The sequence below is a fragment of the Canis lupus genome, chromosome 7 (assembly GCF_003254725.2).
Source record: "Canis lupus dingo isolate Sandy chromosome 7, ASM325472v2, whole genome shotgun sequence".
In the NCBI taxonomy this organism is placed as follows: Eukaryota; Metazoa; Chordata; class Mammalia; order Carnivora; family Canidae; genus Canis; species Canis lupus.
The window spans coordinates 31,185,191-31,203,306 of NC_064249.1; the positions used below are offsets into that span (position 1 = coordinate 31,185,191).

At 40.2% G+C, this 18,116-nt stretch overlaps 1 protein-coding gene across 1 annotated transcript; it reads left to right on the forward strand.

Moving 5' to 3' along the window:
• The first annotated feature begins 1,003 nt into the window (after positions 1-1,003).
• Positions 1,004-17,610, forward strand: TADA1 (transcriptional adaptor 1). The gene is made up of 8 exons (XM_025430499.3): positions 1,004-1,298; positions 5,529-5,620; positions 5,908-5,973; positions 10,276-10,373; positions 12,019-12,228; positions 13,699-13,850; positions 15,803-15,965; positions 16,410-17,610. The coding sequence occupies exons 1-8, from the start codon at positions 1,225-1,227 to the stop codon at positions 16,560-16,562; spliced, it is 1,008 nt and encodes a 335-aa protein (XP_025286284.1). The 5' UTR covers positions 1,004-1,224; the 3' UTR covers positions 16,563-17,610.
• Positions 17,611-18,116: the final 506 nt, after the last annotated feature.

The window sequence follows — 18,116 nt, forward strand, 5'->3', positions numbered from 1 at the left end:
AATAGGAGTGTATTTTGCTGAACAAATGAAGCAGCTTGAAGGGGCCTTCGTAGAGAAATTACACAAGATTTCAAAGCAATTAGGATTATTTTCCATCTTTGGAAGGCAATTTGACAATATACACCAAGATTCTTATAAATATTCCTATCATTTAAACCAGTAATTCTATTTGTGGGACTCTATCCTAAAGTGATAATCCTAAATGCAGAAAAGGTTTATGCAAAAAAGTTCATTACTTTACAAATTCCTTTTAATAGAGAAAAAAAAAACGGAAACAATCAGGCTAACAATTAGGAAACAAGTCACTGTGTACATTTTATCTGTGGGGTATTTGATAAGCTGTCATTAAAATGATTATAAAGACACTAAAATACCAGAGGAAAATATTTGTATTAGTATATTAAGCTTTAAAAACCCCCACCAAGATGCACAATAGAAGACAGAGCATGATTATAAATTATGGGGACTGTGGTGTGGGTAGAGGAGAAATCTCAGTTAAAGTTTGTCCGGAGGTAGTAAAACACATTTCTTTCTTTTTTCTTTTCTTTTCTTTTTTCTTTTTTTTTAATTTTTAGCCTTCTGTGTCTTTTCCTTATTTTCGACAATTACTTCATTCATTCCGCAAGTACTTACTGAGAGCCCAGTATGTGGGCAAACGGCAGCGAATAAAACACAATCCTGTCCACATGGAGCTTACAATTTAGCTGGAAGACGCAGAGAATTAAGACGAATCGCTTAAGTGGCATATTACACGATCGGTGCTTGGCGAAAAAATAAGTCGAAGGGAACCAAACAGATACTACACTTACTTTTTGACCTGCCGGGAAAGATAACTCCTGTAGGCGAGAGGACAGCGGGCCGAACCGGGAACTTGCCGGCGGGTCGCAGCCTGCAAGAGCCCAGAAGCACCAGCCCGGCAGGCGCCGCTGCAGCCCACGGCGGCCGCGGCGGCGGCGGCGGCGGCGGGGGGGCGGGGCCTCACGCGATCACGTGACCCCAGGGGGCGGGGGCAGGAGGACTGAGAGAACAGCGAATTTGCCGCCTCACTTTCTCTTCAGGAAGGCCGGCGGAGCCGAAAACCAAACAAACGTCTTCTGAGCGATTGGGGGCGGGGCAGACGCCGGCGGACTGAGCCTCCAGCGCCGAGACTCTCGCCGCGTTGGCTTTTCGGTTGTTGGTCACCGTGGCAGAGCCGTCTGCGGTCGGGCTGAGACGTGGGGAGCAATGGCGACCTTTGTGAGCGAGCTGGAAGCGGCCAAGAAGAACTTGAGCGAGGCCCTGGGGGACAACGTGAAACAGTAAGAGCGGTTGTGGCGCAGCTTCCAGGTCTCCGCGCCTGTGCTCCCCTGGCTTCGGGCTGCCCCTGCGCCCCCGGAGACGCCCCTCGCCGCCCCGAGGCCTGCGCAGCCTCGCGTCCCGCGCGGCGGGGCCTCCGGGTTTCTTGGGCCAGCGCGGGGCTGGAGGGCCGGGCCTCCCTGCCTCCTGCGGGCCGCGGGCCGCGGGCCTCGGGGGGCGCCTTCGCCCGGGACTCCCCGCCCTGCGCGGGCGGGAGAGGCACGTTCCGTGCCTAAACGGTTGCAGGCCCGCATGCAGAGTTCGAGACCGGTGAGGCCTGCCCCGGGCCGGGTGGCCGCGAACGCGACGCTCCCCGGCGGGAGCGGGCACCGCGTGGGGCGGCGCGCCCCTGGAGGGCTTCCTGGAGGCGGAGGCTTCCTGAGATCCGGGCCCTGCGTAGACCCTGCGTTTTAGAGCGTTGACAGCAGTTTGGGAAGGCAGACGGCCCCGCGGGTAGAATACCGAACATCACAGCAGTGATAGTGAGGATCTCAGTAGGGGACATTAATTGAACACTTTTTAAGCACTCTCCAATGTACTATCTCATCTAATTCTCACAGCAGGGATGTGAGGTAGGTACGGTTACCCTTCTCATTTGATGAGAAGACTGAGATCTAGAGAAGTTAAGTCTTCAAAAGTCACTGGGCTCCCCGTGCCTAATTCCTGGCCCTGATACCTTACAAGGGGTTCTTTTTTTTTTTTTTTTTTTTTTAAGATTTATTTATTTATTCATGATACAGAGCGAGAGAGAGGCAGAGACACAGGCAGAGGGAGAAGCAGGCTCCATGCAGGGAGCCCAACGTGAGACTCGATCCCTGGTCTCCAGGACCACGCCCTGGGCCAGAGGCAGGCGCCAAACGGCTGAGCCACCCAGGGATTCCCCCCTTACGGGGGGGTTCTAATTTTTTTTTTAATTTTTTTTATTTATTTGTGATAGTCACAGAGAGAGAGAGAGAGAGAGAGAGGCAGAGACACAGGCAGAGGGAGAAGCAGGCTCCATGCACCGGGAGCCCGACGTGGGATTCGATCCCGGGTCTCCAGGATCGCGCCCTGGGCCAAAGGCAGGCGCCAAACCGCTGCACCACCCAGGGATCCCTTACGGGGGGTTCTAAAGGAGCCTGCGCCCAGCCAGGCGGACACAAGCAGGTCCGATGCGGAATGGCGGGATGGAAGATCAATACTTCATCCAAGGCCGAAGCCAAATATATTTCTGAAATAACAAGGAGGTGTTTTAGAAATTGTTGGAACATCAATTGTTATTACAATTTTACTTTTTAAATTTTTATTATTTTTTAAAGATCTCATTCATTCATTCATTCATTCATTCAGAGAGACACAGAGAGGCAGAGACACAGGCAGCCCTCCCCCCACCCCCCACCCAGCCGAATTCGGGACTTGATCCCAGGACTCCGGGTTCATGACCTGAGCAGAAGGCAGACGCTCAACCACTGAGCCACCCGGGTGCCCCCTCTATTTGGTTAGTAAAGACCAATGCTGGCTATCAAATGTTGGTCAAATATAGATGCTAAAGCTAAATTTGGTGCATCTGTAGGGTGAATCACTATATTGCACTAATATTGCAATCAAAATATGCTTTTGTGCCAGGAATAGTTAGTGGCACAGGGTTGGTATTTGTTTTTCCATTCTCTCGCTTTTTCCCCTGCTCCTTAAAAAGTGCCTTTTGGTTAAACACTCTGTACTATTGCTATACAGTAATTTCTCACATTTCCTTCATGAGTAGTTTGCTTTGGTTTATATAACCTGGCAGTTTAAACATGGTCCTGGGTGGTAGGTAAAACACAGAGAGTGTATAAGGAACCCAGATAAGAGTTGCTTTCTATTTATCTAGTGGTCCACATGTCCTTTATGTCAGGTTGCATGCCCACATCAGCTTCTAGAAAGACATGGCCTTTGCTAGCTAATTCACTTTGTGTAGTACCCAGGAAGGTGTCCTATTTAAAGTGTTGAATTTTTTTGGTGACTTGATCATATGTTATTTAGTTTTCTCTAAGTATCTCCAGTGCTTCCTAGTTTGACCCACTCCCATTTCTCTCCTATCATCCTCATTTTCATAGATGTTGACTCTGGTATTGTTGAGGAAAACAGTCATTTGTCCATGGCTGTACAGCAAGGTAATATAGGGACCAGGTTTGGGGAGCAGGTCTCCCAGATCTTTTGGGCTAGGAAGTTTGCCATTGGAGAAGATAAGTAGTATGTTGGCAGAGCTTCCTGTTAGAGCCTTGTTTTACATATAAGTTCACACTCAAAATTTTTGCATCATTCTTGCCAAATAGTGACACAGGGCTTTTAAATAATGAAATTTGTCTCATGTTACTATCCTCTTTTGTTGGATAGAATGGGCCAGGAAGAAACTTGTTTTTTCTGTAGAGCTTTATTTCCTGTCCTAAAACAAAACAAAACAAAACAAAACAAAACAAAAAACACAAGCATTTAGGTGTCTGTTGTTGAGAAGTTATTATTGACTAATGAGCGTGTGTGAGTATCAGGTGAAATGTCCTGCCAAGCTCTGAAACTAAACATTTTGCTGTTGAAATGGGTCTTGGGCAACTTTGACCCCATTAAAACTATAGTTTTCTCCTGGGGGGGAAAAATGGATGTGAACCCAAAGCTTTGCATGCAGTTACATGCACACATATCCAGTTACATACAGAGGTACATACTAAGATGACTTGAAGGTAAGCTATGTGCAGGAGAAGCCCTGCCATGGGTATAATGCAGTGAGAGCATTAAACCATCTAATTTAGAAATCTTTCTTTTTTCTTTTCTGTTAGGAACTCAAATGAGAATTAGAAAATAGCTAAGTGTAAGTTGAAAGTGATAGTAAGACATGCACTGAGTAGTCAGTCTTTAATTCTGTTTGATGCACAAGGGCTGTGGATGTGAAAAGTCATGTTTTAGTGCTCTGATAATGTTGTTAAGGTCTAAGGGATCAAGTCTTTTTTTTTTTCCTCTCAGTTAACTGGTACCTTTTATGACTAGTGGTTGGTTTTCACTTTAAAAACCACTAAGTTTCTCATATCCACGGGTATTTTCTTTGTGGTGAGGTGTTTTAGAAACTCATTACTCCAGCCAGTTAGATTAAAACTTGAGTTCATTTGAAAGGAAAAAGTTTATCAGGATCAATATTAATGACTACTCCCCAACCCATAAAACACATACACCTTTTAAAATACAAATCTTTTTTTTTTAATTGAGGAATGATTGACATGTAACATTATATTAGTTTTGGGTGTGCAACAAGTATTCTATCTGTATACTGCAGAATTATCATGATGAGTCTAGTTCATATCTGTCATGACACATAGGTAAAAAAATTTTTAATGAACTTTTAAGATCTCTCAGCAAACTTCCAAATATACAATACAGTTTATTAACTATAGTTAATTATAAAAAATAATGTATTTGAAATTAATATTTAAAAGTTAATACTTTTAATAATAATACTTTTAAAATATATATCTCAAATGTAGGACTCTGGAGAGTAGGTCTTTTACAAAGGCAACAGAGAAGAAGGAAAGGTATGGCTGTGATTTTTGGCTAATTGACTCGTGAGTCCAATTGTGTGACTACCTATCAGTTCCTTTTTTGGAAGAACTTCTTCCTTTTCCTTCTGTTGGTTTTCTGATTCCTAAGTGTATTCATTTTCAAGGCTGCCATAACAAAATACCACAGATGGGGTGGCTCAAACAACATAGATTTGTTTTCTCCTAGTTCTGGAGGCCGGAAGTCTGACATCAGAGTATCCTCAGGATTGTTTTTTCTGAGGCCTCTCCCTTAGGCTTGTAGATGGCCACTGTCTGGGGTCACAGGTGTGTGTGTGTGTGTGTGTGTGTGTGTGTGTGTGTTCTTTCTGTCCTAATCTCTTTTACAAGGATACTCATCAAATTGGCTTAGGGCCCACCCCCACCCTGAAAAAAAAAAAAAAAAAAAACACGCCATTTTAATTTAATTACCTCTTTAAAAAGGTTTTGTCTCCAAATACAGTCACACCCTGGGTACTGGGGTAATGATTAGGGTTTCAACGTATGAATTTGGGGAGAAGTGTATGAACTCAGCTCACAATACAGTAGGAAATGCAAAATTTCCTTTCCTCGGTTTTGGAGCAGGTAAGGTGAATTTGGGAAGGAAAGAAGCAGACCCGTTGGTTCTTAATACTGCTTCTGCCTTTGCAGATACTGGGCTAATTTAAAGTTGTGGTTCAAGCAGAAGATCAGCAAAGAAGAGTTTGACCTTGAAGCCCATAGACTTCTCACGCAGGATAATGGTAAAATAATTATCTGGAGAGTTACTTTACTGTTCTGAAGTTTTCCCAGATTTGTAATAAATGACAAATAAATAATTGCATAAATAAATGGCAGTACATTTTGCAGTAAGTCTTTTAACTTAAAAAATAAAATTGGATTTAGTGTTGTGTAAGATTATTTTAATAATATGGATATTTGAAATAAAGTGTAAAGAATGGCAGGGTGGGGATAATCCAAAGTTAAATAATGGTTTCCTTACATTTTTAAATATTTCGTAATTTACTTGTGACAATCTTCCCTTTTTCAGTCCATTCTCACAACGATTTCCTCCTGGCTATTCTTACGCGTTGTCAGATTTTGGTGTCTACACCAGGTAAGGGAGTGGAAATACTTCCGGGGATGTCATTCAGCAGAGCCATGGAGCAGTGGGCTTTAGTTTCCTTTAACAGACACATCTGTTGTTTGCAAGTGAAATGTTCTTTGAACTGCTCAGAAGAAAACATTTATTATGTAGGTAAAGATGGTTTTATAGAACCTTTGTGAAGTAGATGATTTCCCTGTGTTTATATTGAATTTTGGTCTTTACTGTCCACTCAGCTTGATTTTATTTTATTTTATTATTATTATTTTTTAATAATAAATTTATTTTTTATTGGTGTTCAATTTGCCAACATACAGAATAACACCCAGTGCTCATCCCATCAAGTGCCCCCCTCAGTGCCCATCACCCATTCACTCCCAACCCCCGCCCTCCTCCCCTTCCACCACCCCTAGTTCGTTTCCCAGAGTTAGGAGTCTTTATGTTCTGTCTCTCTTTCTGATATTTCCCACACATTTCTTCTCCCTTCCCTTATATTCCCTTTTACTATTATTTATATTCCCCAAATGAATGAGAACATGTAATGTTTGTCCTTCTCCAATTGACTTATTTCACTCAGCTCAGCTTGATTTTAGATTGCATAAATGAGAGGCAAGAGGGTGAGCAATCAGGATGAAGAAGCCAAGGGCCGCTGGTGTTAGGAGAGGGTTTCTGTGATCTAGGGAAGATGAGTTAGGGTTAGGCGGAGGAGAAACCACAACGTGGCGAGAACCTGGACTTTGACTTGTATTCTCAGTAGGAGATTGGCACCTGGAAGGTTACAGCCTTAGCTTGTTGGGAAGGTAGGTAGGGGCTAATTCTGTCACTTTACCCGAAATAGATACAGATAAGAAACAGTGACTATTTTGCCCTAATTTTTTGGAGTTTAAGTGGTATAAGTCAGTTTTTTCAACCATCTTATTTTATTTTAATCAAGTGATCAAAAATAAATGCATTAAAATTTGCCTCACAATAAAACCTATACTGAGCTCTTGTTAGAAATTTGGATTTCTAGGTATCTCGTGCTGTAAATTAAGTTGAATATTTTTGTTTTTAAAGGACTTGTGGTGATTGTGATAATCTTTATGGAGAAATGGCTAGTACTTTCTGTCTTTTCTCTGCTAACCCTCTACTGTATAATAATGAACTCAGATGCAGTCTCCTAAAGTCCAAGTCCCCCACACTCAAAGAAGTTGTCATTGGTAAAGAGTAGTTAACAATGAGCATTTGTATATGGAGATTGGAGTTAATAGGGGCTGCTTCCCTTACCCCACACTGCCCTTTTCTGCACATTGTCACATGTATCTGATTTTGCATGTTCTGTTTTCTTTAAATAGAAGTGGACTTCAGCTAGTTAGATCATAGAGATGATCCAGTCCTTAGTGTAAAATTTAATTTGATCAGGAAAGACAGCATTGTGAGAACCAGATCTTGCTCTGTATATTCTAAAGTGGCATATGTGCAAAAGGTGAGTGGTATGTTTGGGGATAGAAACCCTGGTTGATTAGAGTCAAGAGACTTAGGTTCAAGTTTAGGTTTTGCCACTAGCTTAGGTAGTATAGTTAATTATTGGATGTTCTTAGCTTTTACATTACAGTAATATCTGCTCTACAGATATATATAGATAGACAGATAGATAATTATATTTATACATATATGGATGAAAGAACATATGAAAAAGTGCTCTTGAAAGTAAAAAAATGGCCAAACAAAATGAAGTGGTATTAGTTAGTGTAAGTGGCTGGTTTTAACTAAATAAAGCCTTTGATGTTCATGAACATTTGTTATTGATTATTTTAAAATAAATGACGAAATATTTGGAATTTGAGAGGTTATTTCTCTATCAAACACCAAAATATATTTCCTCAAAATGAAATTGATAGTTGCTAGCAACAAAGAGATGATTTCTATTAAAAGTGAAATAGAGGGCAACCCTGTTGGGACCTCTCTCACTTCTGAGAGCTTTCTCTGTATCTTTGCTTTACAAACTTCTATCCTTTTACTCAAAAAAAAAAAAAAGAAGAAGAAGAAGAAGAAAGAAAGAAATAGAGAAATAGTTCATTGTATGTATAATACTTAGGAGTGGGTTTTCTGTTTTTCTAAGTTAGGCAGGAAAGAGGATTTTAATTGAGTAACTGCAATGCAACACTTTCTGTGCATTCTTTTTAATTGTCACAACTCCTTAGGATAGGTCTTAACCTCCTCTTACGGATTAGGAAACAAACTTTAGAGAAAACAAAAAGAAAAGCAAAACTTACCTGACACTTTATCCAACTAGTAAGTGGAAGTGTTGGATCCACACTGAAATCTGCTTAGCGCTGGAAAGCTGTCCTCATTGTCAGTGAGTCCATACTCACCATGCTGTGCTTCCTTGCTTGGAGTATGCTCACACATCAGCAGTGTCATGGAACACTCAGGCCGACCAGCAGGAATAGGTTTCTCTGGGAGTCTTCTGGGATTGGCTGACCTCATCAGTGAGACCTGGGTATACCAAAGACATTTAAAGTGGTGGAGAGGAGGAACTTGATTTCCCAAACAGTTTTTTCCCCCCTAACTCTAGTCTAGTTAACATGCAGTGTTATATTAGTTTCAGGTGTACAATATAGTGATTCAACGATTCTGTACAGTATCTAGTGCTCATCATCATAAGTGTCCAAACAGCTCCTTTTTAACTGGCAAACTTGGAGTATTTTTTTTTTAAAGCTTTAAAAACTACTTAAAAAAACATCAAAATGGAAATAATATTTTTTGCTTAGATGATGAGTGGGGTTTTTCTTCTGTCTTACAAAAATTTGGGGGAGTAATTTTTTTAAGTGTACTATAATGAGCTTAGATTACTTCAGTTTTTTTTTTTTTTTCTTTAAACTATATATGCATACACTCATGGTTAGAAATAATACAGAAGCTTTATAGTGAAATACTTCTTCCCCCTCCTGGACTTTTTCTCAAAGACACCTACTTTGTCTCTTGTTCCAGTAGGACTTCAGTAGCTCCTTACTGGAGCTTAAGTCTCTTTCTGCATTTACTGATTTTGGACATCTGTCTTCATGCTTTGTGTTTGTGAGATTTCCTCAGCTGTTTCAACCTTCCTGCCCAATGCGTTCTTTAATTCAGCAATTTTTATAATATCTTCTTTTTGTTTTATGGCTATATATCTTTCAGACTTCTGAAGGTACCAGTTAGAAATTACTTGAAGTCCTTTGTGTTGCCTGAATTCTTTAATCTGGGACCTTTATTTTCTGTTTGTTTAGCTTGGTCTTCTGATCATGTTACAGACTATTGTCAAATGTCTGGTGATTCATATTTAAGAATGAAGCATACAATGCTTGGGGCTCCTTAAATGGCAGCATACAGAGAGCTGTGCTCTAGAATGCCAACATCTATACCAACTACCTGAATAGATGCCAGAAATTTTGTTCAGCTTAAGTAGAGGAGAGTCGTCCATTCACTTGTCCCCTTCCCCTCTCTCCCCTGCTGTTGTAGTTACTGTTCTATGTATGGGCATGAGCCGGGCTGGCTTCAAGGCCTGTGAACTGCGCAGGAACTCAGATGGGCCCCATCCTTGGCTTAGTGCTCTAATGTGGTTGCCTTGAAATGGTAAATGTTTGCACAAGGGACCTGCATTTTTATTTTGTACTGTGCCCACTACTGGTGGTGATGATTTTTGAATATAGACCTTCCATTAATCTTACTTTTAGCTTTAATGATCCCTCCCTGGTTTCCACTGCACTTACCTCCTCCAAATCCAGAGTCTTTATAGATTTCTGCTATGCAGGTAGACTGGTTTCTGTATGTCCCAACCTTGCCTCGCCTAGGTTATAGCTTCCATATGTCTGCTTGTAAGTCAGACAGTTTTAGACCGTTGTTGAAATTTGTTGAGATATCATCTTGTTTCACTCATTTTCCTTTTTGTCGCTGTTGTGCATATGTGCTGTTTACTTTCCACTGTTATCATTTTTAGTAGGGTCTTAGAGAAATTCATGTGCTCTGTTCACCATCAACTAGAAAATTCTCGCTTACTTTTTTGATATTACTGCTACTTATAAGCAAGCAAAACACCCAATAAACATTAGAGTTGAAAATATGAAAAACAAATTGTCTTCATAAAGGAATAATTTTGGCTACAGCTGGAAAAAACATGCTTTGAGATGATTCATAATTTTGTTTAGAGAAAAAAGAGAAGATCTGAATTTAAGCATTTATTATTTATTTTCATTACTTGAGCATTCCATAATTTTTTAGCCCAAAATGAAAACAAACTTAGCAGTTGACACCTATCATTATTTTCTCTATGGTTATTATTTTTCTGTCTCACAGAGGGTGCTGGATCTTTGCACTGGACCGGGGGTTCTGCAGCTAAACCTGGAAAACCAAAGGGAAAGAAAAAACTTTCTTCTGTTCGTCAGAAATTTGATGTAGGTTGTTATTCAATAGATCTTGGTAACAACTGATTTAAATGCTGATGTGATGAAACTGGCCTTAGTTTTTAAATACATCTTAAAATACTAGTAGTAGAGTTGGAAAAAAGGGGGGCATGATTTGAGAAGGAATGTTACTGTATTTGAAGTTGATGAGAGTTTCAAAGATTGCGAGTCCCAGGTATCTGAATTTTTATAATTCTAGTTTGTTATCGCATACATATTAATATATTTTTGTTAATACCTAATGATTTTTTAATGATTCAAAAAATATACCTGTATTCTTTCTCCTCTTAAGTATTTTTCTGGAATGAATAATGTTTCTTATATTGAAGATTTGTGTTCCATGGCTCTAGGACGCTTGCCTCTGGCAGGATCCTGATGTTGCCCAACTAGGCCCTGAGCCTTTGGGGATCAGCAGAGAAGTCATGAAGGCATTTGGCTATAAAATTTGTAAACATTGTAGAATAACTTGCTTTTTTGTTTGTATTTGGAGAAGAAAGTTTCTCAAAAATACTCCTTTTATAGATTTGACTGGGTGTTAATAGCTTTATTGATTAACCTCAACAAATACTTATTGCTACCTTTGTTTTCTATGTATTCTATAAATAATACTCAATCTGGAAGGCATTGGTACCCCCAGAGAGGCATTCCTTGGTTTGAAAAGGGATATTTGATATAAAATACAGTTTTGTACTTGGAAAATGGAAAAACAACCAGTGTTTCCTTTTGCGATACAAACTTCAAACAGGGACAGGTCATGTTCGCTACTGTGGGTGTGTCTCACACTGACGATGGAGTATACAGATGGGCTTTCAGAGTCCACCAGAGGAAGGCAGAGGTTTTATGAGTGGGAAAAGGTTAAGAAACACTATGTTATTTTTTAAAGATTTATTTATTTTAGAGAGATAGAGTGCATGTGTGCACTCCTATGAATGGGGAGAGGGGCAGAGGGCCAAAGAATCTCAAGCAGACTCCCCACTGAGCGTAGAGCCCTATTTGGGGCTTGATCTCATGACCTGGAGATCATGACCTGAGCTGAAATCAAGAGTTGGATGCTTAACCAACTGAGCCACCCAGGTGCCCAAGAAAAATTATTTTAAATAATTAGAATGACTATGTTAGCAAGATTCTGTGTTGAGGATTGTAAGTAAAAGATTATATAAAATAGTTATACCATCTGGTGTTCTTTTAGAATACCTGTTATTAAATCTGTTATGTCAGTTGGCTAGGCTTTTTACAGCATAATTGGAGTATTACTATATATTTCTACTTTCAGAACTTGCTTACTTACAAGTATATTTAAAATGCTCTGACTTGTTTGAAAATAATTTTATATCTTCTCCTTCCCCCTAATTGTTATTTTTAGCACAGAGCCATATATTCTGTGGTTACCAAGGTATTAATTGAATAGAATAAGCTGCTGTGCATACTACCATTATTCCCCTTAATTCATGTCTTCATTATGTAATGGATGTGAATCTGTGATTATTTGTACACAAGTTACTTTTTTTTTTTAAACCCCTCCGGTATGGTTTGGTGACAATTTGTGGGATCTCCAGTCCAATAAATTGGTTACTTTTGTTGTGTCTCATTACTTGCCACTGTGATGAATAATTTTGAAAAGTTTTCTTACCCATAGCATAGATTCCAGCCTCAAAATCCCCTCTCGGGAGCCCAGCAGTTTGTGGCAAAGGATCCCCAAGATGATGATGACTTGAAACTTTGTTCCCACACAATGATGCTTCCCACTCGGGGTCAGCTGGAAGGGAGAATGATAGTGACTGCTTATGAGCACGGGTTGGACAACGTCACCGAGGAGGCAGTCTCAGCTGTTGTCTATGCGGTGGAGGTTGGTTTGCTGGTGGCAGAAAGAGTTTTACAGGTTGAATGTAACAAGCTTGTGTGTGTTGTTAATTTGATCCTGCAAGAAAAGAACCAAAATGTCATGATCTGAGAATTGTTGTCTTGAAATGGTTTTCTTTTGAGGGGAGAAACACCTCATAGTCCAAGCAGTTGCCTTTAGTTAATAGACTAAGCTTTTCAGAAAACTTACTTATGGCCTAACACTTCAGCTTAATTTGGTGTTTAATTTGTTAATAAGGGAGCAGTTTTTGCCTTTTTTTTTTTAAGATTTTATTTATTTATTCATAAGAGACACACAGAGAGAGAGAGAGGCAGAGACACAGGCAGAGGGAGAAGCAGGCTCCATGCAGGGAGCCCGATGTGGGACTGGATCCTGGGTCTCCAGGATCATGCCCTGGGCTGAAGGCGGCACCAAACCACTCAGCCACCCGGGCTGCCCCAATAAGGGAGCAGGTTTTAAGGAAAAAATTGAGATGTAGAATCCTAAAGATTAAAATCACTGATTTTTGCTGTAGCACAGCATTTAAAGAGTCTAAACAGTGAGATTCTTGTCTCAGCACACTCTTTCACTGATCCATTCACTTTATTCATTTAATTATTTGACAAAATATATTGGGATCTATAGTGTGTAGGTATGCCAGATGATACTGGGTAATTCCCGATACTTGGGGCCTCCATTTGCTCTCATGTACTCCAGAGATTATAATAGCTGTCTCATCAAGTTGTACACATTAAATGAATTTGGTATGTGGAAATGACAAATTGTATCATGAAAGCCTGGATATGAAATTATTTTACTGGTATAGTTGAAACACCAGGCCTAATACTGACTCCCCTGTTATTAATAGTAGACTGGGACCAGCTCTGCCTCTTTATTTTCACATTTTCCATTCCTCTCTAATGTACTTGGCTCTCCTTAAGAGATATTAAATACCTAATTTTTGTTTCTTTTCTATATATCTGTTATGTATGTGGCTTTATGGGGAGAGCCAAGGTTCTTTAACGCAAGAATTTTAGTAGATTGGGCATTGTAACCAATAAATTTTAGATCTTGAAACTTTCTGTCCTATTTTAAAACAGGTTTCAAATTAATTTGCCTCCTTTTTAAAATTTTATGTATTTGTTTTTGTACTTTAAGGCTATCTGAAAATCCTTTTCTGAGAGGAGCCAATTTGGAGATATAAATAACTTCTTTAATAAATTTCATGTAGAGTAAGCCCATGTTAAATTGAACTAAATAAAAATAGCACATCTCCCTCTTTCCTTTACCCTCCTACTCTGGTGTGGCTTTGTGGCTCTTTGGTAAATAAATATTCATTTGGTTCCAACATATGCTAGCTTGTCTCATATCTCCATCCACTAAATGCTAGTAAACATTTTTTGGTCAATGGAAGTTCTATGATTTGCTTTTAAACAAGAGTTCATGCTATTTTTCTTTTCTTTTTTGTTTTTACAGAATCACCTTAAAGATATATTGACATCAGTTGTGTCAAGAAGGAAAGCTTATCGGTTACGTGATGGTCACTTTAAGTATGCCTTTGGTAGTAATGTAACCCCACAGCCATACCTGAAGAATAGTGTAGTAGCTTACAACAACTTAATAGAAAGGTATATGAAGTTTCTTGTGATTTTTGCATCCATCCTTTCCTTTCTGGTTGGTATACTACTGTTACGCATTAGACCACTGTTAAATAATTGTTTATTATGTTTCTGTAAGTCTCAGGTACCTTTGAGGACAGTGCAGTTTTATTTTTTTTGGTGCATCCTTGGTGATAACTAATTAATTGTTTGGTACTGTGTATCAGAAGGGAAGTTGCAGAGTTTGGCTGCCACAAGTAGTTTACTGTGAGTGTGCCCCACTTTCTGAGGTGGATGGAGTGGTTCCCTGGGGTGGTGCATTCTGATGGCTCTTAACGGGCCAGCATCTGCCTGGTGGTAGAAGTGGGCCTGCTCTGGGTCAGAAGTGAAGCCTGAGATTGTTGGCTCAGGGTTGGGTATCGAAGATGGGAGGAGGGCTGGGAGGCATTTCTCTATAGCTTCTGTAGCTATAGCTCAAGGGAGTGGCCTATGCTGGGTGTCATCAGATTGTTCTCGGCATGCCATTGTGCAGACCTGGTCTCTCAGCCCCACACCTGGGATTCCTCTGTCCGCCCTCCACAGAGGGGGCTCCCAAGACGTCTAAGGTCCTCCTGAGTCATCACTTTATGAGACAGCCTGGATCACCTTTCATCTCATCCGTGTGTTGTCTGATTTCACCTCTCCACCTTTCTTCCTTTTCCACAGATAATTTAGTCCACATATTGTAAGCCTTTGGGAAAGAAAAAGGAATGATGTGATTTTTCTTGTGGTAACTGAAGTGACTGAATTTCCTTGGGCGCCAGTTATCTGGTTGTTTAGGGAGATGACAGGAGGTCCAAGTTCAGAGCAAAAAAAGTGTGACTGGAAGGACTGGCAGGAGTGATGATGGTGAAGAAGGAATAGGAAGGGAACGTAGGAGACGTGGTAGGAAAGCTGAGAAGAGAGTTGGACACAACAGGGAGGGGGTTGTACCTACTTCATGGCTGAAGACCTTTAGGTGGCTCACAAGACCCATTTTGAAGAGCCCCATCTTAAATTAGGTTCACTATTTTTATTTAGATTGCCAAATGTGAAGATTTACATTCTCAGTCTCATTCAGGCCTATCCTGTGTGGGAGTATTCTCTTTGTAAGTCATTCTTTTCTGGAAAAAAAACAAACCAAAAACAGGGAGAGGGGGCTCCTTTTAGTGGCCGAATGCTGGGAGCAGCCTATCTGACCCTGCTAGGCCTCCCGAGCTGCCTCTCTCCCCCGCTGGCGGGCCCACAGGGCGTCACCTCAGTGTCGGGGCATCACCTCACTGTCGGCGCTTGTTTCTCCAACAGGGCTGCCTTTGTCTCATGCCCATACCCACGCACATACGCGCTTGTGCTTTGGTCTGAGTTACCTCCTCGTTGTTTTACCTCCTAGATGTTCTTGAGAACTGTAAAGGTCATCTCCTACAGTATTATGATACAAAAATTATGCCTGACTTCCCTGCTGATACTATATCTGGATCCTGTTTTCGGAAATTGGCAAGATTTGGGTTTTCTCCGTCCCCCGTTTTTGCCTGCTGCTTATTGTGTGCTGTATCTTCTTTTCTTACATGTTAATTTTCAATCCTGTCGCCTCCAGTTACATTTTATCTTCCTTTCCCAAGTCAGTTTTTCAATTTCATTCTCCTTTAATTAAGGTCTGTTTTTCTTCCCCCTGACTAGAAGCACTTTAAGGGCAGGAAACAATTTTGGTTCAGTATCTTGAGCTCAGTAAATATTTTATGTGTTTATGTTTTGTTTCCAGCCTGACGGATGGGCTGCCTATGATAATTAAAATTAGAGGCTACTCATGTATATGCTAGCTAAAAAAATAATTAGATTTGTAATTGGGTTTTTTTGTTCCTTTTAAGATATTTTTAATAAGCTGTATTAAAGCCCATTTCTACTCTAGCTGTTCAGTTGTCTCCTTCCTAGTTACTGGGAATGTTTTTAAAATACTTTGTCTTCAGCCCTCCAGCCTTCTCTGCTCCTTGTGCTGGTCAGAACCCAGCTTCCCACCCGCCCCCTGATGACGCGGAGCAGCAAGCTGCACTCCTCCTGGCATGCTCTGGGGATACCCTCCCTGCGTCTTTGCCTCCGGTCAACATGTACGACCTTTTTGAAGCTTTGCAGGTAACTCTTGGCCCCTTGAGGTTTATCTAGATTTATGGTTCAAAGTTCACTTGAGTTTACAAAGATAATTTGGTAGCTTTTCCTCCTCCTGGTTTTGGTTTTCAGTTTCTATTGTTTGTTATTAAAGCCATTAATACTATCCTCACTTTTCAAATCCAGGGCCCAGGCCTCCTTCCTAAAACTTACCTCTTCCAGCCCCCATGTCCCCAGTGAAAGAAAGAAAAGAAAAAAAAAATTTATTCCCTTACTCCTATTTCAGAAGCTTGTTATTTCTTTGTTTTCTTGCGATCTAGTTTGAGCTTTATCATTAGGCATTGGCTTATAGTTTATAGGTATGTGCATCTTTTGTGTGTTTTGTTGACATAAACCTTACTTTTTAATTTATAAAATGTTGGAAAAATATACTGAAACGTAATTGGAGTCATGCTAATATTTTAATCACAGGTACACAGGGAAGTCATTCCTACACATACTGTATACGCTCTCAACATTGAAAGGATCATCATGAAACTCTGGCATCCAAATCATGAAGAACTGCAGCAAGACAAAGTCCACCGCCAGCGCCTGGCAGCCAAGGAAGGGCTTTTGCTCTGCTGAATTAAGGTGATTTGAGGGCATGGGACCCTCAGCAAATTCATTGGTTAGAGAATTGAATGTTTTTTGGGTCCACACTTCAAAACTGAAGTGTATAGTGTAAATATAAACTTTCCTATGGAAATGTGACACTGAGTACATTTTGCGTTGCTACTGTGAAGCCATTAATATAAATCTGACTTTGATAATGACCCATATCTCTGTATGTATGTATGTATGTACGTGTGTGTGTGTTCCCAGTTATGGGAGTAAGCACTGATAAAATCCTGTGCCTAGAATGGAGATGTTTTTAGGCATCTGAGGCTTAGTATCCTGTGGTCTGTTTATGAGGTAGATGACATTCTAGAACAAAGAAGCTTTTATAACTTAGTTCCCATGATCAGCAGGACATCTGTGTGTTCAATGACAGCATATATTCTGTTATCTGGCAAGCCTAAAATTTTTGCCTTTTCCTAAAGAACTGTGCTCTTGGATTTGGGTTGAAATAATCCACAGTGTTAAAAATCATATACCTCCTTTAGTGAGCAGATATAGGTATATCCCCCCAAATTCATTACAACTCTATAGAAAATAGGACTTAGAAATACTATACTGTTAGACAAAATAAAGTCCTTTCTTTGCATTAAAAACCAAAATAAAAACTATGGAATGTAACAAAGTTTTTTCTCATAACTTACGTTTCTTTTATACTTAATATGCCCAAAGACTGGCAAAATTCATCTCTTGATTATTCCTATAGAATAGGTTTTAAGAAGCCCATGTAGACATACTGGATTTATACTTAGAAATTCCCCACTTCCTGTGCAGTATCTGTTCTGTCCTTCCAAATGATAAAGTGCAAATAATTTACATTTAGCAGTGTTACTAATAATAAAGTTTGTTTTTTTAGAGGTGATGCTTTTTACTCAGAAGATAGTGTTGGTGACTAGATTAGAAGGTACAGATGGGTTGTGTAGGTCTAAGTAATATGTATAGATATGTATACATGGTTCAATATTTGTGTATTTGATTTTGTACTTCAAATGTGACAAATAAACCTTTTGGGAGAAAACTTTCCTCTTGTGTACTTATTAAACATATAAGGAATACTGCCGCCTTTCGAAGTTTGAAAAGCCCTGCTCTGTGAGATTTAGAAGACTGTTCAGAGAGGGATGTGGTGGATTTGAAAGATTAAAAAACAGGTTCCAACTTAGGTATGTAGGTCATTTCTTCCTTTTGTGATGTGTGGACTGAAAAGAAAAATTAAACACCTTAGTTTCAGTTCTTGGTGCAAGTCTGAAAAGTCCTTTAGAGTTTTAGATAATTTTTCAGGTTTAGAAGAATTTGGACGGATACTCAGCTGTATGTAATGATTTGGTTTGGGGCTATTCGTAGATCTGGGGCCTTACTGCTGAGTATGTGTTAAATTCCATGCAGTCCTTCGATGGAAAGCAGCCAGGAGCCTCAGCTGGCTGCCTGTTGCAATGGCAGCTCCCATGGAAGTCCTGCTGCTCCCTAGTGTGTGGTCCACATCCTCAGCCACCTACCCTGGTGGGACCACAGGACACCAGAGGACTC